Raw genomic sequence first — 27,040 nt, 5'->3', positions numbered from 1 at the left:
GTGTAATTCAAGAACTAAAGAAATACATAGCTAGGGTTCTGAAATTCATGCGACAAACGATGTAATAACATGATAATCTGATTTGGAACATGTTAATAACTAATTCATGATGATTTGCTATAATTCTAGAAACTCTAGGTCTATTCATAATAAGGGAATCAAGAAACTGACTGAATTCTAGGGACCCAATGGGAGAAAGGAACCCACTAGTGAAATTTCACATACCTGGTGACGAATTCCACGGAGAAATCTTTCAATTTCGGGGCCGAAACTGATGGAACCTTGTTGTGTTCTTGAACTAGGGTTCTTGACCTTTTTCTCCTCTCTTGCTTCTAATTTTCTAAGTTTTGATTAATGATTTGACTTGGATAAGTTCTAGTTATGTTTCTACGCTTAAATTGACTAAAACCTCATGATTTAGGGTCTAAACGACGTACCTTAGGGGTTAAACGAAATAGGAAAAGACCAAAAGACCCCTGACTTAACTGATGTCGGAGTGACCGACGGACGGGACTGACGGGCCGTAGGTCAATCGACGGTCCGTCGATTGGAGTCGTCGGTCGAGTCGGCCCGACAAGGCTTCACTAAAACGAGCATAACTTTTTACTCGAAGGTCGGATTTTAGAAAACTCGATGGCATTGGAAAGAGGATTCAATTATCTACCATATCATAGGTAATGGGACACATAATTCCTTTTGTGCTAAATGTTATGACCATCTGAAGTTGACCCACTCGATAATTTTCATCGAACTTGCTGCTGACTCTAACCTACGGTCAGGCCTACGAACTGTGCATCGAATGACGATCCATGCTGGTCAACCGTCAATCAGAACTGAAGCTGGGTTTTAGGGGCGTCGATCCATGAACACGAACCACGGTCCGTGACCTGACTTACGGACCGTAGGTCTGGCCATGGGTCAACACTTGGCCGAATTTCTGGCTGAGTTCTGGGGAAGGTTGCTGACACGAACCACGGACCTGCAGGATGGACCGTGGGTCCTCCTACGGTCCGTGGATGGTGCCCGTGAGTGCCACCTGCAACACCAGAAATCTGCAATCTGGTCTATTTTCGGATACAGGGTGTTACATTATCTCCCCCTTGGGACCATTCGTCCTCGAATGAAGACTAAATTAGTTGAAATAGAGGGAAAGGGTTGTAATCCCTACCACTCTAAACACTGAGAACTGAATTTCTGACTGAACTAAGTTCCAAGAACATGCAAATACGCTGAAAATGCAAGTACAAACTGAAGGAACATGATTCTAAGACTGAATTTACGCATGAATGACTGAAAAACTGAAGAGAAACTATTACCTCAAGCTGGAGTGGAATCGAAAGGAAAGAGGTGAGGATACTTGGACTTCATGGCTGCTTCTGCTTACCAAGTAGCTCCCTCTACGGACTGATTCCTCCACAAAACCTTGACTGAAGCGACTTATTTGTTTCTCAACCTTCTAACTTGACGATCAAGAATCTCAACTGGTACTTCCTCATAAGAAAGGCTATCTTTTACAGCCACAGTCTCTAATGGCACTACGGATGCTGGATCACCCACACACTTCTTCAAAAGTGAAATGTGAAAGACTAGATGCACTGCTGCCAAATCTGTTGGCAACTCTAACTCATAAGCCGCTCTACCAATTCTTTTCAAGATCCGGTAAGGGCCTACATATCTGGGACTGAGCTTTTCTTTCTTGCCAAATCTCATCACCCCTTTCATAGGTGACACTTTCAGGAAAACCCAATCATCAACTTGGAATTCTAGTTCCCTTCTTCTCAGATCTGCATAACATTTCTGGCGACTCTGGGCAGTCTTAAGTCTATCTCTAATGAGTTGCACTTTCTCCATAGCATCAAAGACTGAATCTGGTCCTATCAAAGCTGCTTCACCTATTTCAAACCAACCAATTGGAGATCTACATCTACGCCCATACAATCCCTCATAAGGGGTCATCTGAATGTAGGAATGGTAACTATTGTTGTAGGCAAACTCAATAAGAGGAAGGTGATCATCCCAACTACCCTTGAAGTCGATCACACAAGCTCTCAACATGTCCTCTAAAGTATGAATGGTACGCTCTACCTGACCATCCGTCTGTGGATGAAATGATGTGCTAAGGTTAACCTAAGTACCAAGATCCTTCTGAAATGACTTCCAGAAATGAGAGGTAAACTAAGGACCTCTATCTGAGATGATAGACAAAGGAACCCCATGCAACCTCACAATCTCATTAATGTAAAGCTTGGCGTAATCCTCCGCCGAATCTATAGTCTTGACCGCCAAAAAGCGAGAAGACTTAGTAACCCTATCAACAATCACCCAAATGGAGTCATGCTGTCTGCGAGTACGAGGTAAACCTGTGATGAAGTCCATGTTGATCACTTCCCACTTCCAAGCAGGAATGTCAATCTCTTGAGTCATACCTCCTGGTTTCTGATGTTCTACCTTAACTTGCTGGCAATTTGGGCACTTAGCCACAAAGTCTGCTATATCTCTTTTCATACCATTTAACCAATAGACTTCCCGCAGATCGCGGTACATCTTAGTGGCACCTGGATGGATAGAATATCTGGAGTTATGGGCCTATGCAAGGATATGTTGTCTCAAATCGCCCACATTAGGAACTTATAACTGACCCTGGTAGTGAAGTACACCATCTCCCCCTTGGGAGAAAACCTCCACTCTCTGATTGTGGACTGCACCCTTAAGCTCAAGCAAGATTGGATCACTGTCTTGCTTTTCCTTAACCTCTACTACCAAAGAAGATTCTGCCCCATTTTGAACCATTACACCACCATCTGATATACTCATAAGACGAACTCCTAGGCGAGCAAGTCTGTGAACATCATTTGCTAGCTCTTTTCTTTCTTCCTCAACATGTGCTACACTACCCATGGATAATCTGCTAAGAGCATCTGCTACTACATTCGCCTTACCCGGATGGTAATGCACGTTCATATCATAATATTTGAGAAACTCAAGCCACTTTCTTTGGCGAAGATTCAATCTTTCTAGGTGAATACATATTGCAGGCTCTTATGGTCTGTGAACACATCTACATGAACAACATACAAGTAGTCTCTCCAAATCTTGAGTGCAAACACCATTGCTGCAAGCTCGAGGTCATGAGTCGGATAATTCTTCTCATGCACCTTCAGCTATCTGGAAGCATAAGCTATAACCTTACCTCGCTGCATCAACAACAACCTAGGCCGACCCTGGATGCATCACAATAGATCACATAACCATCTGAACCTTCTCGTAGAGTCAAGACAGGAGTTGTAGTCAACCTAGTTTTCAGTTCTGCGAAGCTTTTCTCATAAACATCTGACCACTGAAACTTGATTTTTTTCTGAGTCAACTTAGTCAACGGAGAGGCTATGGATGAAAATCCTTCCACGAACCTTCTGTAATAGCCCGCTAGACCTAATAAACTTCTAATATTTGTAGCAGAGGTAGGTCTGGGCCATTGTTTCACTACTTCTATCTTCTGGGAATCTACTCGAATTCCTTCACTAGACACACTATGCCCAAGGAAAGCAACTGATTGTAACCAAAACTCGCACTTGTTAAATTTTGCAAATAACCGGCAATCTTTGAGAGTTTGCAGAACAACTCTCAAATGACTTGCATGGTCTTCCTCATTCCTACAGTAAATGAGGATATCATCAATAAAGACGATAACGAACAAGTCCAAGTACTGCTTGAACACTTTGTTCATCAAATCCATGAAAGCTGCAGGAGCATTGGTTAGTTCAAATGACATAACTACAAATTCGTAATGACCATACCGAGTTCTGAAGGCTGTCTTCGGAATGTCACTATCTCTGACTTTAAGCTGATGATAACCTGATATGAGGTCTATCTTTGAGAAATGACTAGCACTCTGAAGTTGGTCAAACAAGTCATTAATCGTGGGGATGGGATATTTATTCTTGATTGTGACCTTGTTCAACTGCCTATAGTCAATGCACATTCTGAGAGAACCATCTTTCTTCTTTATGAACAACACTGGTGCACTCCATGGTGAAATACTAGGTCAGATGAAATCCTTATCTAGAAGGTCTTTTAACTACTCTTTCAATTCCTTAAGCTCAGCTGGAGCCATTCTGTAAGGAGAGATAGAGATAGACTGGGTATCTGGAAGGAGATCAATTCCAAAGTCAATTTCTGTTTCGGGAGAAACTCCGGGAAGATCATCTGGACACTCACTGACTACAGGAAATGACTCAAGAGTTGGGGATTCAGAACTAGAATCCTTAACCCGAACTAGATGATAAAGATAACCCTTAGAGATCATCTTTCTGGCCTTAAGGTAAGAAATGAATCGACCCATAGGCGTTAAGCTACTACCCTTCCATTCTAAGATTGGTTCGTCTAGAAAATGAAAACGAACAATCCTAGTTCTACAATCGACTGAGGCATAACATGAATGTAACCAATCTATGCCTAGAATGACATCGAAGTCTACCATTTCTAACTCTACAAGATTTGTTGAGGTGACTTTCTGAGAGACTGTGACAGGGCAATTTCTGTATACCCGTCTAGTTATAATTGAGCCACCGACTGGAGTAGAGACTGAGAAGGGTTCTGAGAGAGTTTCTGGACTGACATCTAAGATTACTGCTATAAAGGGAGTCATAAAAGATAAAGTAGCCCCTGAATCTTTCCACTGAGTGTACCATATGTGAGCCACATCCTTAAGCTGGTAGGATGCCAACTCAACCCTACCATTATCAGTCACTTGCATCACTCCAAAGATTTTCTTAACCTCATCAATAAAGTTTTGTGGGTCTTCACCAACTTGTGACCCTAAAAACTCAGGCGGATTCATCCTAACAAAATCTCAAACTCTAGCTGCCACTGATCCATCATTTCTATTAGTAGGAACTGGAACCTGCTAATTGTTCTTGTTGGTCATACTCTGAGCCAATAGTTGGATCGTATTCTGAAACTCTTCATTCTTAACCTCATGGTCTGGGACTAGAGGAATTGCGTTAGCATTCACATTCCTAGCGTTAGCTCTACGGGGAGGCATGATCTTAAACACATAACGACGGATTAGAAAGGAGATCATACCAACGCACGATAAGAATAACAAAGAGAGTGGAATTTTCCTAAAACACCTCGTAGCCTCCCTCTCATTATATGTGGTACACTTCACACCCATGAAAATGACTCTACTTAGTGCGGCTTTTTAGACATCCTAAGACTCATAAACCTAATGCTCTGATACCAAGTTTGTCACGCCCCGAGCTACCCCCGAGATGCGGACATGGGACCTAGAACCACAAGTGATCCCAAGCTAACCCTATTGGCATGATCATGAGCATACTAAAGAAAATAAACTGATGCGGAAGCTAAATCATAAATAAAATGAAAAATATGGGGAATACCCATATACTATAACTGAGATATATGAAAACGGATGAGTTTAATACAAGGAAGATATTAACTCAATACTAAGCTGAATTTATCTATGTCTGAAATAAGCCTCTAAACTGACTAGAAATGTTGGGACATGCCCCAACTAGGTCTAGAAAAACTGAAACTAAAGACTAAAAACAATAAAGATAAACATGTCACTAGTCCTCAAAGAATAAGGACTCACCACCGATGCTGCTGAACTGAAGATCGTGAATCGATCTAAGCGTGATCTAGATGCTGAGAACCTGAACCTACATCACGAGAAGATGTAGCGCACGTATGTGTCAGTACTTGAAAGGTACTGAGCATGCAAGATAGAGTAAAGCTAAAGAACATATAACTAAACAAGCAATAAAGCAATGAACTAATTTGAACATGATATAGATACTGAATACTGAATACTGAGCTAACTGATGCAATGACCAAATTTATAACATGTTGAGACTGAATACTGATTGTACTGAAATATGGTCAATGCAATAGAGTCTGACTGAACTGTGAGAGCTACTAATAACCGACATAAAACCACATGAGCTAAATGTGAAGTCCGATGTATATGCCCCATCGAAAGGACCCAATATACCCTGTCAGAGGTATAGAGGCATGTTGGCGTGATCACTAAACTGATGTTGCCCACAGAGGGGACTTACACCTACTTGGCTCGTAGTTCTGGGACTATATGGGTATGCTAAACCCTAGTCCAACTTGGTATTATGCTACTCCCAATGAATTAAGTGGTTAACTGGTTATGACTAAATTTCTGTAAAATACTGCATAGCTCAAAACTGAACATGCAAACTGAGAATGCAACAATTAATCTGATAGTGATGCATTAATAACTGAGGCATGGATAACTGAATAACTGAGATATCTGACCTAGCATGTGTAATTGAAAAACTAAAGAAATACATAGCTAGGGTTCTGAAATTCATGCGAAAAACGATGTAATAACATGATAATCTGATTTGGAACATGTTAATAACTAATTCATGATGATTTGCTATGATTCTAAAAACTCTAGGTCTATTCATAATAAGGGAATCAAGAAACTGACTGAATTCTAGGGACCCAATGGGCGAAAGGAATCCACTAGTGAAATCTCACATACCTGGTGACGAATTCCACGGAGAAATCTTTTGATTTCGGGGCCGGAACTGATGGAACCTTGTTGCGTTCTTGAACTAAGGTTCTTGACCTTTTTCTCCTCTCTTGCTTCTAATTTTCTAAGTTTTGATTAATGATTTGACTTGGATAAGTTCTAGTTATGTTTCTAGGCTTAAACTGACTAAAACTTCATGATTTATGGTCTAAACGACGTACCTTAGGGGTTAAACGAAAGAGGAAAAGACCAAAAGACCTCTGACTTAACTGATGTCGGAGTGACCGACGGATGGGACTGACGGGCCGTAGGTCAATCGACGGTCTGTCGATTGGAGTCGTCGGTCGAGTTGGCCCAACAGGGCTTCACTAAAACGAGCATAACGTTTTACTCGGAAGTCGTATTTTAGAAAACTCGGTGGCGTTGGAAAGAGGATTCAATTATCTATCATATCATAGGTAATGGGACACATAATTCCTTTTGTGCTAAAAGTTATGATCCTCTAAAGTTGACCCACTCGATAATTTTCATCGAACTTGCTGCTGACTCTAACCTACGGTCAGACCTACGAACCGTGCATCGAATGACGGTCTGTGCTGGTCAATCGTCAATCAGGACTGAAGCTGAGCTTTAGGGGCGTCGATCCACAGACACGAACCACAGTCCGTGACCTGACTTATGAACCGTGGGTCAACACTTGGCCGAATTTCTGGCTGAGTTCTGGGGGAGGTTGCTGACACGAACCACGGACATGCAGGACGGACCGTGGGTCCTCCTACGGTCCGTGGATGGTGCCCGTGAGTGCCACCTACAACACCAGAAATCTGCAATCTGGTCTATTTTCGGATACATGGTGTTACAGCTTCACCCTTAACTAGAGATTTCAGGTTCAAGCCTTGTGTATGGAGAAAATCCTGTTGGGAGCGCCACCCTCGAATGAGCCCTGCAGAGCGCGATCCAAATTTAGTCGGAGCTCCAATGTGGGCTTCCGGACACCAGGTGGGAAACCAAAAAAAAAAAATTGTTTACAAATTATGAATGTGAGAATATCATTTATTTTCCAGAGATGAAATCTGAATTTGGGGAGGAAAAAAGTTTCTTTTAGTACTTGCTTCTAATATCATTGAATCGAAATAGTGAATAAGCAGAAAACATGTTTGAGTGATCCCCCGGATAATTCAAAAAAGAGATAAGGATAGAAAGTTAATAAAGAACAAAATGTTTTTTTAAAAAAAAAATATTTTTAAGTTGTGATTAAACAAAAGAATTTTGCAAATAAACTTGCTAATATTATAACCAAACCATAAACTATGTAAATAATAAAGTTTGGGAAAAAAAATATTAGGATTCTATTGAAAAACATACTGAAAATTGGAGACAAAACAAACTTAACAACTTTCGAATACATGAAATTAAATAACACCTCATCATCTTCACAATGCTAATCTTTCTAAACATGCTTGCAGCCTAGTGTGCTTTGGAGATTATGATTGGTACAATTTGTTCCCCAAGCCTTACTTGTGTGGTATCTGATTTTCCGTTGAAATTCAAACTCACTCAATGACTACAAATAACGCTTGAGGTTTTCTAGAAAGAAGAAGAAACACAGAAAACTTAGAAAATTTATAGTTTAAAATTTAGAGGAAATCCCTATATTTATAATCATCAAACGGTAGTATGAACATATGCTTATTATGTCTTATAAAAAAAAATCACAACCTTTTAGAAATCACAACCCTTTAGAAAAGTCACAACTCTTTGAAAAAGTCACAACCTTTCGAAAAAGTCACAACCCTTCAATGTGAAAAAGTGTTTGTTTATAATATAATATAAATAAATAAATATAAATATAAAATAACAGATAAACTAAATTGAGTATTTTTAATTAGAGGTATTATAGTAATTTAACATTCAAGTTAGAGAGTTCATTATAAAAATAGTCTTCCTATCTTTTTAAAACATAAACAAAGTTTGTGTACATATTATCATCTTTAGATTGACACAATACCTCCCATCACTCAGCTATCCAGACTACTCCCTACGAAGCTTTATATAGGAAGTCACCTTCATTACACCTTCCTGGTGAATCTAATTCAGCAGAGGTTGATAATACTCATCTAAATAGAGATCTTAAGCTACAACTGCTTAAGCATCACCTATTGAGGGGTCAACACCGGATGAAGCAACATGCTAATTCTCATAGGAGTGACAAGCGTTTTGAAGTTGGTGATTGGGTGTACTTCAAAGTCCATCCTTACAAGCAAGCGTTGCAGGTCATTGATTCCATAAGTCGGTTACTAAGTACTATAAGCCATTTCAGGCTCTTAAGAGGGTAGGTCTAGTTGCTTACACTCTCTTATTGCCTAGTTTAATGAAGATCCATCCCACAGTTCATGTTTCCCTATTGAAGAAGTGTCATGAAATCCCAGCTCAGATATCTTATCCCCTTGTGGTTGACTTGGGAGAATGGTTAAGAAGGGTAATAAAGTTGTGGCACAACTCTTGGTTAAATGGCATAGGAGACTTGGGAGTTTGCCACCACCTTAAAGACCAGATTCCCTTTATTTGATCATTTGAGGACAAGGATCTTGTATTGGAAGGGAGTACTAATACATGATTAAAAGAGAAGAAGCCAAATTCAATTGTAGTTACAGTTCCATTTGTCAGTTAAAGGCAATTAGTTAGCTACAATGAAAGTTTGTTATTAGCTTAAGAGTTCAATTTAGTTCAATTCAATTACTATATAGTTTGTGATCAATTCATTGTACAATCATGATATAAAATATACAGATTTATCTCTCTTTCTAAACCCTCTTCTTCTTCCTTGCTAAGTGTTTTCTCGAGAAACTCCTGAAACAGTGCTTTGATCCTTAAATTATCAAGTAACACCTTTTTATTCATGGTGAATTCCACCCTCCTTTTATCCCCAACAAGTATTGAGCAAACTTTTACACAATTTTAAAATATAAAACAGGAAAAAGTAGATACAATCTTGGACAATAGCATGCACCCTTCTTCCTTTTACTTTAGGTTCTTTAGTTTCCCTTGTGCTACATAAATCTAATAACATACAGAATGAGATGCCAAAAAGACGCAAAAAGAAAAGGAGCATTTACATTTAGTAGAGGGAAGGAGTATTGTTCTACAAAAACTGCAGAGTGTTTTCATACAACATACTTAGACCTTCAAAATGATGACAAAACATATTCCAAGTAGAAAACAAAAATAGTACTAGTAGTAGACAATGTGCTGATCACACATTTAGTCCTTTACATCAGTGACCCCTTCAACAGAAATTTGAAACCTTGCTTCAGCTTCAGCTAGGCATGGTGAACTGACTACTTTACAAATCCGCTCCTCCGCTCTACCCTTCCTCAAAGCTAGTCTGTCAGAATTTGAAAAAAAGAGAGTAAAATTTCAGCTATCAAAATAAGCTGCGCGCCTGCAAGTTATAGTTGTACTATTATGCATACCTCGTTGTAGAAGCATGTGCCATGATATTGCCACCAATGGGTTTTATTTGAGGCCCAGCAAATACAGCAGAACCATCCACTTGAGCAACAACTTGGTTCGTAATAACAACAGCAACACCGAACTGCAAGTGTAAAAGTAAAGGATTGACAAAAAAGGTAAGTCAAGAACCCCTAATCTCATTCTAAAACATTAAACACCACCAAAACAGAGAAAAACAGGGAGGAGACTCCATTTTGGATAATCGGCACAAATGATGGACATGCTAAACTACCTCATCTGCTAACTTCTGAAGGCTTCTCAGAAACTTCGCAAGATGCATCTGCCTGGCAGACAACTCTCCTCTCCCAGAGAAGTCAGTTCTATAAAGGGCAGTAGCACTGTCCACAATCATAAGAGCGAATCTGCTAGATCAAAACAGTTTTCAAAGTTAAGCATCTAACAGAGATCTTTTTTATGCTTGATGAGATGAACCCAAACAACTAAGGAAGCCACAAGTTCAAGATTTTCACTATATTCAGGAAGCAAATTTTTTATTTCTGTCCGTTAAGTTCACACCTTGAGTTAATTCTAGAACACTTCAAAAAGATTTATTTGTTGAAACATCCAAGTTGTATCCAAACATGCATTAGATGTAAGATGGACATCCACAATGAAACAAATCGAGAGCTGCTTCAAACTAGAACGCTTCAACAATCAGCATACTCGATCAAGAGTTGGTATATTCTCTAAGCTATAATCTAAGCACATTTTCTCTCTCAAAGTAACACAGCCACTGAGAAGCAAGATAATTTTTTTCAAAAACGAGCAGTGGAATTTGGAGAAAAGTTAACCTGGTCTCCACCATCATTGAAGCTGCCTCCAGCAAAAGTCTTGATTGATGATCGGTATTATAAGCTCGAGCATAGGCTACATTCTCCAGAACATCAGGACCATTCAATCCATACCTGCAGCATTTAACCCCACTGATGACAACAGTTTGAACTTCATAATACCAGAAAAACATGTGAGTTGAGATTACAAGTAGAAGACCTGTCTGCGATTTGTAAAAGTCTTTGTGGTCTGAAAGTACCCTCAGCATCAATGTACATTGCTTTCCCTTCACCACCTCCCTGATCTAATGGAAGCTGAGATAACAGATAAAGAATGATATTTAAATGAATCTTGTGCACTTTATTTATGGGATTTTAAAATAAAAAAATATTGTCTAGGTTATCGTACTTGACAAGTGACACATAGTGTGTGACACAGCTGAGTCTTTCCACATCGGAACTCTCCGTAAATTTCAGTAATAGATCCAGTTTCGATTCCTCCTGACAAGTGACAAAAAAAGCATGAGGTTGTGATGCCAGATCAAATTCCAGTTCTAGAAGTTCACAAAATAGATGGATATCTACCTTCTAATATCTTGTCAAGTTCTTTTGATCCAGAAGTTATCTGTATGATTTCAAGCCTCTGTGCATGGAGTTGGCTGGCACTAGTGAATCCCAAAGGCACTAATTTTGAAGCTGTTCATATGCAGCATTAAAAAGGTTTAGTACTGATTGCTGATAAAAAATTGCAGAAATGGGTGAAAAAGAAGGTAAGGAAAAACACATAAGCAATGGCAATGACAATTAAAAGAAGAGAGACATGCCTGCCTCAATGATCTTGTCAACTTTAGCTTCACTAATTCCTTTAATATGCAGAAGTTCCTTTCTTGGAGCATAAACAACAGATTCAACTGTGCATAGACCAGCATCCTTGAGTTTTTTTACATCTAGAGCTGCAATCCCTGATGCCTTGAGGACAAAAAAGCTATATGCCTCAGTAACTAATGGACCATTTCCTTTTAAAGTTGGAAGAACTTACAGAGTGTCTTCAACAGAAACAACTATATTACAAGCTAGACTGGAAAAAGATACTCAAAGATAGTGCCTCTTAAATATTAACAATTCCGAGAAAAAAATCTAGGAAATGCCTAGTCCTGCTTTTATGTACTACCAGAAAGATTTAAAAATCCTCAAGAGTTTAGGTTTCACTTCATGTAAATATTTTTAAAACCTGCAATATGAGAAACTTATGATAAGTACGCATCTGAGTTACTGAAAATGTTAATCACTCAAGAGTCAAGACTGAAAATTCTTCAGAAAAAGATCTAAATTGAAAAAATCTTGTAAGGAGCATAGCTGAAAATTCAACCGCATCACCCAGGTGCACACTAAAATATGTGACCATCAACCCCCATATCATGCCTCATAATGTGTCATTTTGTGTCAAGTGCCTCTCTGCAAGCAGTTTTTTCATGGTGCCCTCAATTCTGTACCCTCTGATTGTATCCTACAAATCTTCTGATGAAAACTGGTTGTTGTTACTGACAGCAAAGAGATTAGAACGGCATTGTTTTTTCTTAATTTGACAACCTAGAAATTCATATGAAGCCAGCCAACCCTTATTGCCAACAATAGCATTCGAAACTCAGGAATGATGGGTCACTCCTCTACCCTTCTCCACTTGAATACTAGACTTAGGCTTGGCGCAGGGCTCCATGACTCCATCAAAACATCACAAAAAAGCAATCATCCAGGTTTTCAAGATCAGTGATACAGCTTAGAGAACCCATTTCACAAAGCATTCTACTATAAAGTGATACTAGATTTAGCTTCAAAACTCAGGCAGTGAAGGACAGGAAGAGACAACTGTAAAATAACCCACAAGAGCACCATGTAAAGCAAACCCAATCCAAGAAGCCAAAATAGGGGACATTATAGAAAACCCCAAAAACAAAAAACATTTCCCAGAAGCGGGGCATATAAGATTCAACCTGAAGGTGAGGAAAAAAAGCTGTTTCACAAAATTCAGTTTTGTACAATTCAAGATTCAATCCAGAACCACAATTCAAGATTCAAGATTTAACCTAAGCAGCACAATTCAAGATTCAAGATCAGACCCCAGCTACACATTGAATCTGAAATCATAAACAATCACAAATTATCACAAGAACAACTACCCCCAATCCAAGATTCAAGATACTTTATACATAAGAAGGGTTGAATTAAAGTTAGAAAGGAAAAAAATCTGGGTTAGGGAACAACACAAAATCAAGATCTTGGTTAAGGGGAACAGGAAAATGGGTGAAGGTAAAAAGCATCAGTTTATCATAAGAATGATGTAAAACAAAGAGCAAAACAACTTTATATGTATAACCCCTCAATTCAAGAAGAAAAAGGGGGAAACCTGAAGTTGCTCAACAGGGGAAGGGCCGTGTTGAACATCCTCGATTTCATCATTTTGGTCTTGCATCGACTTCTGATTCCTGTGCTGCTGCTGCTCCATTGCTAATTTTCTCGATGCTACTGAGAGTAACAGATGGTGTTGAAAGAGATGGAAGAATGGAGGGAAAAGGAAATATTTCAAAGGCGTGAGGAGCCGCCAAATATACTGCAAACAAAATCGTGCTTGACAAGCTGTTTCAATGGAACTAATAAATAAATAAATAAATAATAATATCATTATTTTTCTGCAGATATTTTAAACACAAAAATAAATAAATGTAGTAATAATATAGTGATGATGTAGAGTTTTAGCTTTGACCATAAATTTTTCAAATATTTTGGCAAATATTATTTGGGTGAAATTTCACCATGTGTTTGGCCATAGTATTTGAAAAACATATTTCACTTTATTAAGAAATATGATTTATACCCATAAGTTTTAGAAACTAACCATATGTTTGTATTACATAGCACATGATTTTGTTATCCTGAGCCGATTGTTCATCAACAACCATATCATCACTTTCATGTTCACTGAATATTCCATCAATACTTTGATGTTCACGTAAAAAATTATGTAAAACAACGCAAATAACTACTATAGAGGGTGCTTTTATAAAAGATAGAAGATTGATGTAGAATTTGAATTATTAAAAGTTTTCAAATAATGAGATTTAGCCCAAATACTATTTTTTTCTAGTATTTGAGAATTTGGGTTATTTGCCAATATTTGTCAAATAATGACAAATTATATGGACAAATACTATTTGCCAATTTTCCCCCCAAAATTTACTTGGAAAATCTATGGCCAAACGGGTCCTTAAACTATACCCCAACTTAAACTACATCCGTAAATTATCATTCTTAACAAAAAAAAAACATTCTTCAAGTATTTAAAACTTAACAACTTCCATCCCTTTATTAAAATTTGTCAAAAAATTAGTGAATTCCACATTAGACATATGCAATTTATTCTATTCTCATAAAAAAATAATATATATAATATTATTACAGGTTGGAAAAGCATCCAAAAAAAATTTAAAAAAATTGAGACTCATGTTTACCGTTAAAAAAACAATGTTAGGACGGTGTAAGTCTACAAGGAGACATGATCTACTCTTCTCTTTTACCAATTGAATGGAGTTGGAGCTTAATTTCACACCATCTTCACCTTGCAAAGCCAAAATATTTGTTAAATCAATAATTTTTTGGGGAAAATTAATAATTGAGGTGATCAAGATTCAACTAATTTTGATCTCTAGTACTCAAGTTTCGTTTTGTCATTATTAGAAGTAAAAGTCTCTGATCGACACCACTTTTTGCAGATTCAATGAAAAGAAAATATTTTCATTGATAATTCTTTGATATCAAATCAAATGAAAAGTAAATAAAAATAAAATTGCTAATTAAAAGGAAGATAATGCAAAACGTTGTTGTTAAAAAAATTATAATATTATTTTAGATGTATGTAGAATGAACATAATTGGTTTATTGGGGCAATTTAGGGAGTTTTATTGAGAGTAGTGTGAACCGTACATGTTTTTGTGAATAATTTGTTGTTTTTTTGACAAATTTTAACAAAAGGATGAAAGTTGTCAAATTTTAAATAATTGAAGGATGTTTTCTGTGAAGAAAAATAATTTAAGGATATAGTTTAAATTGAATGTATAGTTTAAGGATATTTTTGGCCAAAAACTCTGATGATATACAACTAACTTATTGTACATATACTCGTGATGAAAAGATAGGAAATTACACGGGATATCCCTCAAAGTGTTGTTTTTTTGTCTTTTATTAAAAAATCTTTAAAGGCTAGCATTTCTTCTTCTTTATATCTAGAATAAATATATTTTGGTCCCTTTATACTTCAAATGTTTTTAAATTAGGGAATTTTACACAAATCACATAGTGTTAAGAGTTAATTATATTAGATCTCAATCCTTTTTCAAATTACAAAAATCTCTTAAATTTGGTAAAATCTGAACACATCCCAAAAACGTCCTCATACATCGTATACAGATTTCAGATACATCGCTCAACGTCTCGATACATCGCATATAGTGATGTGCCCGATCGATAAATTGCGTAAAGTGATGTATTACATCCGGATAAATTGTGTATAGTGATGTATCCGACCGATACATCACTTATAGTGATGTACTTTATCGACACATCCCGTAAAGTGATTATTACATCCTAATACATCGCGTATAGTGATGTATCCGACTGATGCATTGCGTAAAGTGATGTATTTGAGTATAGGAGAGAGTAGTGATATTTTGTAATTTATTCAAATAGTAGGAAATTTTAGAGAATATGATAAATTATGCATTTAGGTAATTTTTCCTATAAAATAAGTACGGAAAATGGTCAAAATTACCCTTCAACTATTCGAAATAGATCAAATATATCCTTCAACTATTTTTGGGCTCAAAACTACCCCTCCCGTTTAACTGTTGGATCACTTCTACCCTTCCTTTTAAACAGAATAGTATGTGGTAGCCAATATGTAAATTATTACTCCAAATAGACGTTCACCTAAGCACACCCACCCACCCCATTAAAAGATCCAACCTTTCCTAATAATCCCGATTCCATCCTTACTCCATTTCCTCAAGAAGCTTTCTTCATCTCTAGAATTTCGAAGCAATGTCAGAATGTTCTATCAATTCACTTGAAACACGATATGTATGAAGATGTCACCGTGATCTCAATGTGATAAATTTGACAGCTTGGACTGATAAAAGTATAAAGAAATTCTACATTGTCCATTAACCATTTCAATATATATATATATATATATATATATATATATATATATATATATATATATATATAAACAATAAATTAACTTTCAAATGAAATTAGGGTTATTAGAGAAGGTTGGATTTCTAATGGGTGGGTGAGTATGCTTAGGTGGACGTCTAAGTGTCGTTATAAGTTACACATTGGCTGCCACATTATTTCGTTAAAAGGAAGGGTATAAGTGATCCAATAGTTAGACGGAAGGGGTAGTTTTGAGCCCAAAAATAATTGAAGGGTATATTTAGTCTCTTTCGAATAGTTGAAGGATAACTTTGGTCCTTTTCCGTGTATGATGATATGATCATGGGCAAGCCTACGTGGGTGTGAATCCACTCAACAAAAAATTACACTATACATATATGGTAGATTTTCTATACTTCTGTACATATATTTTGAACCACCAAAATCAACAATGATGATAGATAGCCCAGTGGTATTGGACTGTCCAACTTGGGCCGCAAATACTATCCCCAGTTGCCTGGTGTTGTACATGTGCAAGTACTACTTTAAAAAAACATTAGAATAACTTAAAACCTTTTCCCTTTGATGAAAAAACGTTATCAAAGGTTCTGAATTTAAATGGGCTTTGTGATCTTTCAAAAAGATTGGTCCAGAAAAAGAAAACATCAGTATTAACCTATTGTATTTCGTTTGGTGGACTAGATGGAGTTGTTGTAATGGTAATCACTAGGGGTGTACAAAATCGAATAGAAAATCGAAAAAAAAACCTGACTAATAGTTCGGTTTGATTTGGTTTGGTATTGTAAAAAAAAAAACCTGACTATACTTGGGTTGATTTGGTTTTAACTCAAAAAAGTCAACCCAAAACCAAACCAACCGACATTATATATATAATTTTAAAATTTATTTTATACATAAAAGCATTTACTTTGATGTCATTTCTAAATATTACTTATACTTTTTCATAATTTTTATCTTTTAACATATATTTTCAAGCTTTTTGAGAATTAGAATTTTGAATGGTCCAATAAAGGTTATAGTCTATACATATTAGTTACTCTAATAAAGCTCAATTCAAAATAAAAAATACTAGTGCTAACAAAAAAAAATTAATTCAACACTAAGAATGAAAATAGTGTTGTATATTTGTTCTTTAGTTTTACATTGGTTTAGAAATTTAAAATACGTAACCTAATTTTATTTTTTCTTTAATGTTTAATCATGTAATTAATACTTATTAGACTTATTTTAGCACAATTTAGTACTTTTAAATTATGATCATTCTCATTATGACTTATTAATTTGCAATGTTTACTTTATACGATTTCATAAATATACCTAAAAGCTAACGTGACATAGAGTGTGTGCACACTCTCTTGAAGGCAAGTGATGAGTGAACAAATTGGATACCTGTTCTTTTTCAATTAGTTAGTACACATAATTATTTATATATATATATATATATATAATTATTTTCATTTCTTTCTTTGTAAAATATTTATTATAATTTCTTCCTCACTTTAAAATTTTATTTTTTTCCTTTTAATTTCTTATCTTTTCATTTTTAATTATTTTTTTAAAAATGTGTATTTTTTTTAAAAAATAACTAAAAGTGTCCATTGTTTTTAATGTTTTAATTTTTTATGTTTTATTTGATTTTCTTCACTTATTTTGATATCCATTCGAAATTAACTTATTTTAAATACAAGACATTTGAAATTAAATAAAAAAGAAAGACAAAAAAAAAAGAAAAGAGTAAATAAAATCCATAAAAAGTAAAAGAGAAAAAACAACAAAGGTAGGTAAAAGAAAAAAAGAAGTTAAGATACAAGACAAAAAATATATGTGTATTAACTTAATTTAAAAATATATTTTTTAAAAAAAATTACACACGTGAAAGGTGCGTGTGTACAAACACAACCAACTTGGTTGGTTGAAGGTGCCATGTTAGCACAAAATGTGCACAAAAATACGAAATAATCAGTTCCAAGGGTAATAGGATCGTAGTTAAGTTAAGGTATGTCGTTGAGATTTTCATCATAACTCAGGGGGTACTTGTGCCTTGTCCCATTTGAAAAATCTGAACCAATCCAATCCAAATATTGTCGACTTACCAAGGGAGTAAAAATGTGGGATCTCCTAGGAGGGTTAGTAAAAAAATAGATAAAAAAGAAAGTATTTCGTTTAGTGAAATTTTCTTTGCTTCTGTGAGTTGCCATTGCATCTGTTGAAGGAGCTTTTTCGACATTAAGAATGAGTTGGGGAGTGAATGAACTGTGACTTCTTGAGTAGTTGCATGGTTCCTTTTATGGAAAAAGATGTGTTTAATGATGTTTCAACTAATGATATTATTTTGTCTTTTCAATAGGGGTGTTCATGGTTCGGTTTGGATCGGTTATTGATTAAAATCAAAATCAAACCAATTTAGTCAGTTTTAAATTTCGAAAACTAAACCAAACCAAATGAAAAAAATATCCGTCAGTGTTATTATCGGTTTGTTTCGGATTTTTTGGTTTTATCGGTTTGGAAGTAATAAATTAAATTTGTTGAGAGTATACACATCTCGATAGACACAAACACCTAATACATGAATAACCCTCAAGATAGTTATTATGTATTCAATTAAGCAATACTAGAGTTATTATTACACGAATAAAGTGATTTACTTAAGAGAAAGTATGACTATCTAATTTTACTTAGGGTAGTTAAAATTAAAGTAATTGTCACCTCCCGAGTCTACACCCTGGACGTGGTCTGCACTCGAGAACCATTGTTGGCCCCAAGTGAACCCTTGGCCTGGTTCAATACTCAACGGACGACTTAATCAACAATAAAAGAACTTTAAAAGTAAAACTTGAAACTCGATGTCTCAAAATAATAAACTCATAAATGTATAAGAACATTCAACTGGCCCAAAGAAGGCCACTCGAGTCTCAAACATCAACAATGGAAATGAAAAAGACTCATGAACTATTACTGTCTATCTATGAAGCCTCAAATACTATGAGGGATGTCAGGACAAGACCCCCGATCATCCTAACAAAACTGAAATAATAGAAAATAAATAAGGGATCCTCCAAAAGGAGGCTCACCAAACAACTCTGGAACTGCAATTGGTATCAACGAAGCGCCTGCTGATTACCCTGATCTCATGTATCTGCATCATGAAATGAAATAGGACAAATGACATAAGTACATTGAATGTACGAGCATGCAATGGGAAATCTAATGCAAAACATAAGCTTGAATTGAAATCGAAGGAAACATACTTACCTTGTCTCAAACTCACTCAACTCAAGGATACTAAAAAATACTCAAACTCAGGGATGCTCAACTCAGTTCAATATAAAGCAACAATAAAGATGCATTATAAAAAAAGCTTTTAAAACAATAGATGATAACTCAAAGTATTTAAAAATACAATAATAACTCAATTTGTATGTAAAGATACAAAATAACTCAATCTGGGAGATTTTTCAATCGACAACCATCACTATGATCTATGTGATGATAGAATGTCTCGCCCATGCTGCCAGAACTGTCCTATACCTTGCCGGAGTATAAGATATCCTCAACTAAGTGGATCCACTAATCTATGCTTAAAAAGCAATAATGAATCATCTAAAAAGTATGACCCTTTCTACCCACGTTGGCATACATAGTTTATGATGACTTGAGTTTGTTTAAACTCGTCCCTATACTGGTGCTCAATACTACTCCCAAAAATATACTCAGCTCATATGTTTAAAAATATTTCCTCATCCTCCAACTTTGAGATTATTACTCAAAAAGTTTCTCTTAAAATAAATAGTGCTCAAAACTCATTTGGAAATCAAAGTTTCCTCTTAATTTTAAATGTAAAAACATTTATTCTTAGGAATACTTAGTTCCCATATATTCATTTTGAAAAATGAAACTCAACTCTCCCCATCCTCATACTCAAGTCTTAAAACAAGTTTTAAAAGATTGTAAAAGACTTCTCAAAATGACTCGAAAGAACTCTCTCGAACTTTACTCTTAACTTTATCTTGAATTTGAAAAGTGAATTCAAGAATTATGTTTTGGATGTATAGAATTTCTAAATGATTAATGGAGTTTAGATAGTTGATAATAAGAAACGAGTGAAGACACGAATTTGGAGAGCATAGGCATGACACAGTGAATGATTAAATATTTGGTCTCGAATTTATTTTTGAGACAGAGGACTCTGTATTCTCTCTGCAACACGGAGAGGGAGTGCTCGACTGGGTACTGAAAATCTGAGGCGCCTCCGCGACGCGAACCTGGACACAATTATTTGCCCAATCTTTTCTTCTTCTCCCAAACTCGATTCAACTCATACCCACTGCAAATCTAAATTCTCGTAGCCCAAAACACTTTCAGCGAAACTCACATATAGAACTATCAATTTACTCAACTTATTTGCAAACTCTTTCCTCAATAACTCAAAACAACACTCCATTACCAATTAAAGTCAAGAACTCAACTTCAATATCAAGAATGAAATCATGGGTAAAAGATTACATGATTGGAGTGAGGGAAAAAAAACAACACCATGGAAGCTTACATATCTCGATTTGGCGAAACAAATCCTCGATTCGCAAGAATTCTTGATTGTTCTTCCTTTTCTCCTCTTTTCTCTTCTTGAACTTCTCTCTAAAACCCTAAGCGTAATTTAGAATTGGCCAAAACTGATTCCAATCAGTTTAGACCCCTAAAATAATACCAAAATCGCTCAAAACTTATGGGGTAAGGAAAAGACCAAAATACGTCATTAATTCGGGTAAATTTCCTTAACTGGACAGACTGACTTCAAACGGGCATATCTCTCTCATCCAAACTCAAAACTAAGCAAAATCGGTGGCTTTAGAAAGAGGATTCCAAGACCTTTCATTTGATATTTTATGGACCACCTAACTCATCATGTACTAAAAGTTACGATCGTTTAAAGTTGACCAAAAACTCACAACTTAAGCATAACTTGTCAAATTCTCAAATTAACTCTTTCCAAATTAGTTCTTGTTAAAATTAGTTCTTTCTAAGGCGGGATGTTACAATATATTCCTCTTGGGAACATTCGTCCTCGAATGAGATCACTCTAAAGTAGAACTAAGGGAGGCAATATCTAACACCCAACTCAAACACATGCAACTCAACACAACATAGTATATCAATTAAAATAATGTTTTTCAAAAATCATTACCTTGGTCTGGAATTTCTCTAGAAGGAAAAAGATGTGGGTATCTCTTGTTCGTATCCTCCTCAGCCTCCCAAGTAGCCTCCTCAACAATTTGGTTCCTTCATAAGACCTTGATTGTTGCAACCTCCTTGGTTCTCAATTTGCAAACTTGATGATCTAGTATCTTAACGGGTATCTCCTCATAAGATAGGCTGTCCTTAATACCAATATTTTCAATAGGTATAATGAGTGAAGGATCGCCCATACAGTTCTTCAACATTGAAATGTGAAACATCGGATAGACTGCTGCTAACACTTGCGGTAGATCCAACACGTAGGCTACATTGCCAATTTTCTTGGATATCCTGTAAGGACCAATATACCGGGGATTAAGTTTCCCCTTCTTACCAAATCTCATTACACCCTTCATGGGTGAAACCTTAAAAAAAAACCTAATCATTCACCTCAAACTCTAAGTCTCTTCTCCTAACATCAGTATAGGATTTCTGACGACTCTGCACTGTTTTAAACCTTTCTTGAATAATTTTCACTTTCTTCATAGCTTGATGAACCAAGTCTGGTCCAATCAACCCAGCTTCATGATATACCGTGAGTTTACGATATTTCTAATACATTTCACTTACAAGTTGTGTGTGTCTAGGGCCTTTGTATATTGGTTTTTATGTGTTTTTATCATATTTTGCAAGAAAGATGTTCAGGCGCGGAAATAAAGAGACAGTTGAAAGAAATGCAGAAAAAGGGCATTCACGGAGGTGATCTACGGACCGTAGGTCCATTGACGGTCCGTATGTGATGGCCGTAGATCAACAGGCAAGGCATGGAATGCAAATCAGGGAAATCTGACCAAGTGTGAAACCACGGTGGCCATTGACGGTACGTAGATTGATCTACAGACCGTACTGTTGATCCGTAGATTGATACTATGAGGGTTCCAGTACCTGATTTTTGAAGATTCTAAGTGTGGAGCTACGGAGGGGAATTGACGGATCGTAGATCGGTCTACGGTCCGTACTGCAGTTCCATCGTTTGCTTCAGAGAAGCTGATTTTTGGAAGATGAAATATTTTCTAAGTCCTGGCTGAAGGAAGGGACTCACGGACTATAGATCCATTGACGGTCAGTGAGTCAGTCTCGTGGAATGAAGACGCACGCCTGAACAAACTTTCCTTACTTTGTTTCCCTTTTAACTTAGGATTTGTTTTCTATAAATAGGGCATGTAAACCTCATTTTTGGGGTTAGACATTATTATTCTAGTTTTACTTTGTGACTTGGGAGATTAATTTGCAAACCTAACAATTATTGATTTCCTAAGTTCGTTTTGAAGATTTTGGTTTTGAAATTCAAGTTGAATTTCTGGGTTTATTATTCCCCTTACGTAAGTTCATGATTTCTTCGTCTAAAACTATGAATTGTGTTCTTGCTAATATGGGTAACTAAATCCACAACTAGGGTTGTGGGAACCATGAGCGACTAACAAAGTATGAATAGTAAATAAACAATTCTTGACTAGTATTTTGCATGCATTGATAATTATTTCGTTTAGAAGTCTTTTTAACGGTGGCCAACATTAGAACTGGCCTTGTTACTACTTGTCGGACCAAAGAGGTAATTAACAAGAAAAGAATTATCAACATAGATTTAGTGTGATACTATCTAATAGTCTAGTGTCGATTGGTGCGAAGTAATAACTAAGCCAAACATTGATTATGATGGCTAATATGAGGTATAAGTAAGGGTTAGTAAATTATACACACGTAGCCGGACCAAGGTGAGGGGTGAAATTCTCTAGATGCTGGACCAATGATTTAGAGATACATAACTTACCACTTTGCATGTGATATACTAGGAAATGATTGTGATTACTAGGATACTGCGTTATGAGCTTGTGGGGAACACCCTAGTTAATTCTCTCATCTTGACAACAACCATAATTAACTTTTGTTTACTGAATTCTTACAATTCGTTTTACAAATCCCCACTTTTATTACTTGTTTCTGGAAGTAATTTGACTAATTGAATATAATTGTTGGTTAAAGTAAAGTCTAAACCATTTTCCTTTTGGGATCGACCCCTACCTACAAGTTGGGTTCTTTACTTGATAACGATCGCTTATGCTTCTTTAGGGAGGTGTAATTTGAGCGTATCACTTCACCAACCTCAAACCATCCAATAGGAGATCTACATCTCCTTCCATAAAAAGCTTCATAAGGAGCCATCTGGATGCTTAAGTGATAACTATTGTCATAAGCGCACTCAATGAGAGGTAAGTGATCATGCCAATTACCCTTGAAATCGATCACATGCGCCCTCAATATATCCTCTAAAGTCTGAATCGTGCACTCTGCTTGACCATCCGTCTTAGGATGGAAAGCAGTACTCAAATTTACCTTCGAACCCAAACCTTTCTGGAAAGACTTCCAAAATTATGCAGTGAATTGTGCACCTCTATGTGAAATGATGAACACCGGAACTCCATGAAGTCTAACCACCTCTTGAATATATAATCTGGCATAAACCTCTGATGCATAGGTATTCTTTACCGGTGAAAAGTGGGCTGATTTAGTTATCCGATCTACAATCACCCAAATAGAATCATAATGCCTACGAGACCGCGACAACCCAGTAATAAAATCCATATTGATCATCTCCCATTTCCATTCCGGAATCTCTATATTATGTTCCGTACCACCAGGACTTTGGTGCTCTACCTTAACTTGTTGACAATTCGGGCACTTAACAACGAACTCTGCACTACACTTCTTCATGCTACTCCACCAATAGAATTCTCTTAAGTCACGATACATCTTTGTGGAACCCGGATGTATAGAATATTTGGAGCTATGAGCTTCCTCCATGATCCTCTCTGGAAGTTCGTCCACCTTGGGTACACACAATCTACCTGCCATCACTTTCTGCTTATGAACATTTGCCTTTAATTCAAGCAAAACAGGGTCTTGGTCTTGTTTTTCTTTAACTTCGGATACTAGTGATGATTCAACCCCATTCATCACCACTACTCCGCCTTCATTAGAATCCATTAACCGGACTCCCTATCGTGCAAGTCTGTGCACATCCTTGTCTAATTCCTTCTTTTCTTCCTCAACATAGGCAGTACTACCCATATATAACCTGCTCAAGGCAACATCAACAACATTAGCCTTACTTGGGTGATAGAGAATACTCATGTCATAATCCTTGAGTAACTCCAACCACGTCCTTTGTCTGAGATTAAACTCTTTTTGACTGAATACATACTGAAGACTCTTATGATCGGTGAATACATCTACATGCACATCATAAAGATAGTGAAACCATATCTTCAAAGCGAACACTACAACAACTAACTCTAGATCATGGGTTGGGTAATTCTTCTCGTGAATCTTAAGTTGTCTGGAGGCATAAGTTATAATTAACCTTGCCATTCTGCATCAATACACAACCCAGCCCAACTCTAGACACATCACAATGCACAACAAAGCCTTGTGTACCCTCCAGTAAGGTTAACACTGGGCAGTAGTCAACCTAGTTTTCAATTCCTGAAAGATCTTCTCACAAGCTTCAGACCATTAAAACTTTGCTTTCTTCTGAGTCAATTTTTTCAAAGGGGATGAGATAGAAGAAAACCCCTCGACAAACCTCCTATAGTAACCAACCAATCCCAATAAACTCCTAATATCCGTCGGAGATGTGGGTCTAGACCAGTTATGCATTGCCTCAGTTTTCTGAGTATCAACTTGTATCCCATCACCAGAAACAATGTGGCCTAAAAATGCCATAGACTCAGGCCAAAACTCACACTTAGAGAATTTAGCATACAAATCTTTATTCTTGAGGGTTTGGAGAACTACTCTGAGATGACTAACATGATCTTCCTCATTCCTCGAATAAATTAGAGTTTTATGAATGAATACGATAACAAACATATAAAGATGAGGCTTAAACACTCTGTTCATAAGATCCATGAACGCTGCAGGAGCATTGGTAAACCAAATGACATGACAAGAAACCGGTAATGACCATAACGGGTCCTGAATACTGTCTTTGGAATATCACTCTATCTTACCCTAACCTGGTGATAGTTTAATCTGAGGTCTATCTTAGAAAAACAAGTGGCACCCTGTAGTTGATCAAATAGATCATCAATTCTCGGAAGGGAATACTTATTCTTTATAGTAACCTTGTTCAATTGGCGATAATTAATACACATCCTAAATGAACCATCCTTCTTCCTCACAAATAATAGCGGAGCGCCCCAAGATGAGACACTTGGTCAAATGAAATCTTTATCAAAAAGGTCTTTCAACTACTCTTTTAACTCTTTCAACTCAGTTGGAGCCATTCTATATGGAAGAATAGAGATAGGTCGAGTATCAGGAAGAACATTTATACTGAAGTCTATTTCTTCTCTCAGGAGGGACTCTAGAATGATCATCTGAAAAGACCTCTGGAAACTCACTCACAACAAGAATTGACTAAATAGATAGTGTCTCAACACATAAGTCATTAACTCGGACTAAGTGGTAGATGCACCCTTGGAAACTAACTTTCTTGCCTTAAGGTATGAAATAAAATGACCCTTAGGCACTGCTGAACTACTCCTCTACTCTATAACTGGCTCATTAGGAAACTGGAACTTAACTACTCGAGTTCTTCAATCAACTGAGGCATAACAAGCATGAAGCCATTCCATACCCAGAATAACATCAAAGTCCACTATATCTAGCTCAACTAAGTCAGCCACGGTGTCCTTGTGATTGACATAAATGACACAATCACGATAAATCCTCTCAGCTAGAATAGACTCACCAATAAGTGTGGAAACACTGGAGGGCTTAAGAAGTTGCTCAGGAAGAATATCAAAATTGATAGCAATATATGGAGTCACAAAAGATAAATTCTCTCCTGATCAACCAATGCATATACATCAAAAGTAAAGACTTTGATCATACCAGTGACAACATATGGCGAATTCTCTTGCTCTTGGCGACTGGTTATAGCATACAGACGGTTTGATCCTCCGTATGTCCCTGAAGTAGCTCCTCTAGGTGCAACCCTGTCTGGCGGAGCCGCTGAAGAAGATTGGGCTATATTGCCCCCTTTACCATTACATTGTCTGTTCTTAGGGCACTTTCTCATGAAGTGACCTTCTTGACCACACTTAAAACAACTAGTGGAGCCATCACGACACTCTCCTGGGTGGTTCCTACGTTACTTAACACGTGCAGGAGTCCAATTACCTCTTTGTGCCACACTACCTTGAGATTGTGCAGGCCTAGCTCTGAAATTCTGGGAATTTTGGCTTTGCAGGTGCACTAGCTAACAATGGAGCAGGTCCAGTTGGCTTTTGTTGAAAGGATGACCGGTTTGCATTACTCTTCTGCTGTGTGAACTCATTTCTTGTTGTCTTAGCTTTCTTGTTTCAGAACTCTTCTTTATCTCTAAGCTTATATTCCTCAACCTGTTGCACATGGATGATCAACCTTGCTATGTTCATGTCCCCTATCAACATCTCAGCCTTACACTCTTTGCTCGATAGACGAGACAACCTGGACACTAATAACTCATTTTGCTCCTCATATCAGCAAACATTTTCAGAGCATAACAGGACAATTGAGTGAACTTGAGGCTGTACTCATGCACACTTATAGATTCTTGTTTAAGAGTAAGGAATTATCTTACCTTTGCCTTTCTCAATTCACGGGGAAAGAAATGCCCCATAAAGGCCTTTTCGAACACAGTTCAACTCACAATTGGTGCACCCTCAACTTTACTCTTCTTCCATTGATCATACCAGACTCTAGCAACACCCTTCAGTTGGTA

At 36.8% G+C, this 27,040-nt stretch overlaps 2 protein-coding genes across 2 annotated transcripts in view; one reads left to right on the top strand and one right to left on the bottom strand.

The window, feature by feature from the left end:
• The window catches only part of LOC125823308 (26S proteasome regulatory subunit RPN13), a 406,586-nt gene that overhangs the window by 301,084 nt on the left and 78,462 nt on the right, over positions 1 to 27,040 (top strand). The gene's annotated exons all lie outside the window — the stretch shown is intronic.
• Positions 9,745 to 13,328, bottom strand: LOC125823306 (DNA repair protein RAD51 homolog). The gene is made up of 9 exons (XM_049502699.1): positions 13,217 to 13,328; positions 11,637 to 11,781; positions 11,398 to 11,508; positions 11,222 to 11,313; positions 11,033 to 11,127; positions 10,834 to 10,947; positions 10,275 to 10,404; positions 10,003 to 10,124; positions 9,745 to 9,914 (listed from the first exon to the last, which is right to left on the bottom strand). Exons 1-9 carry the CDS (start codon positions 13,313 to 13,315, stop codon positions 9,791 to 9,793), a joined length of 1,032 nt encoding a protein of 343 aa, XP_049358656.1. The 5' UTR covers positions 13,316 to 13,328; the 3' UTR covers positions 9,745 to 9,790.

The sequence above is a fragment of the Solanum verrucosum genome, unplaced genomic scaffold, assembly GCF_900185275.1.
Source record: "Solanum verrucosum unplaced genomic scaffold, falcon-dt-bn FXZP01000214.1, whole genome shotgun sequence".
Classification (NCBI taxonomy): domain Eukaryota; kingdom Viridiplantae; phylum Streptophyta; class Magnoliopsida; order Solanales; family Solanaceae; genus Solanum; species Solanum verrucosum.
The sequence above is the reverse complement of the archived record's forward strand: the minus strand, read 5'-3'. Positions and strand labels throughout refer to the sequence as shown.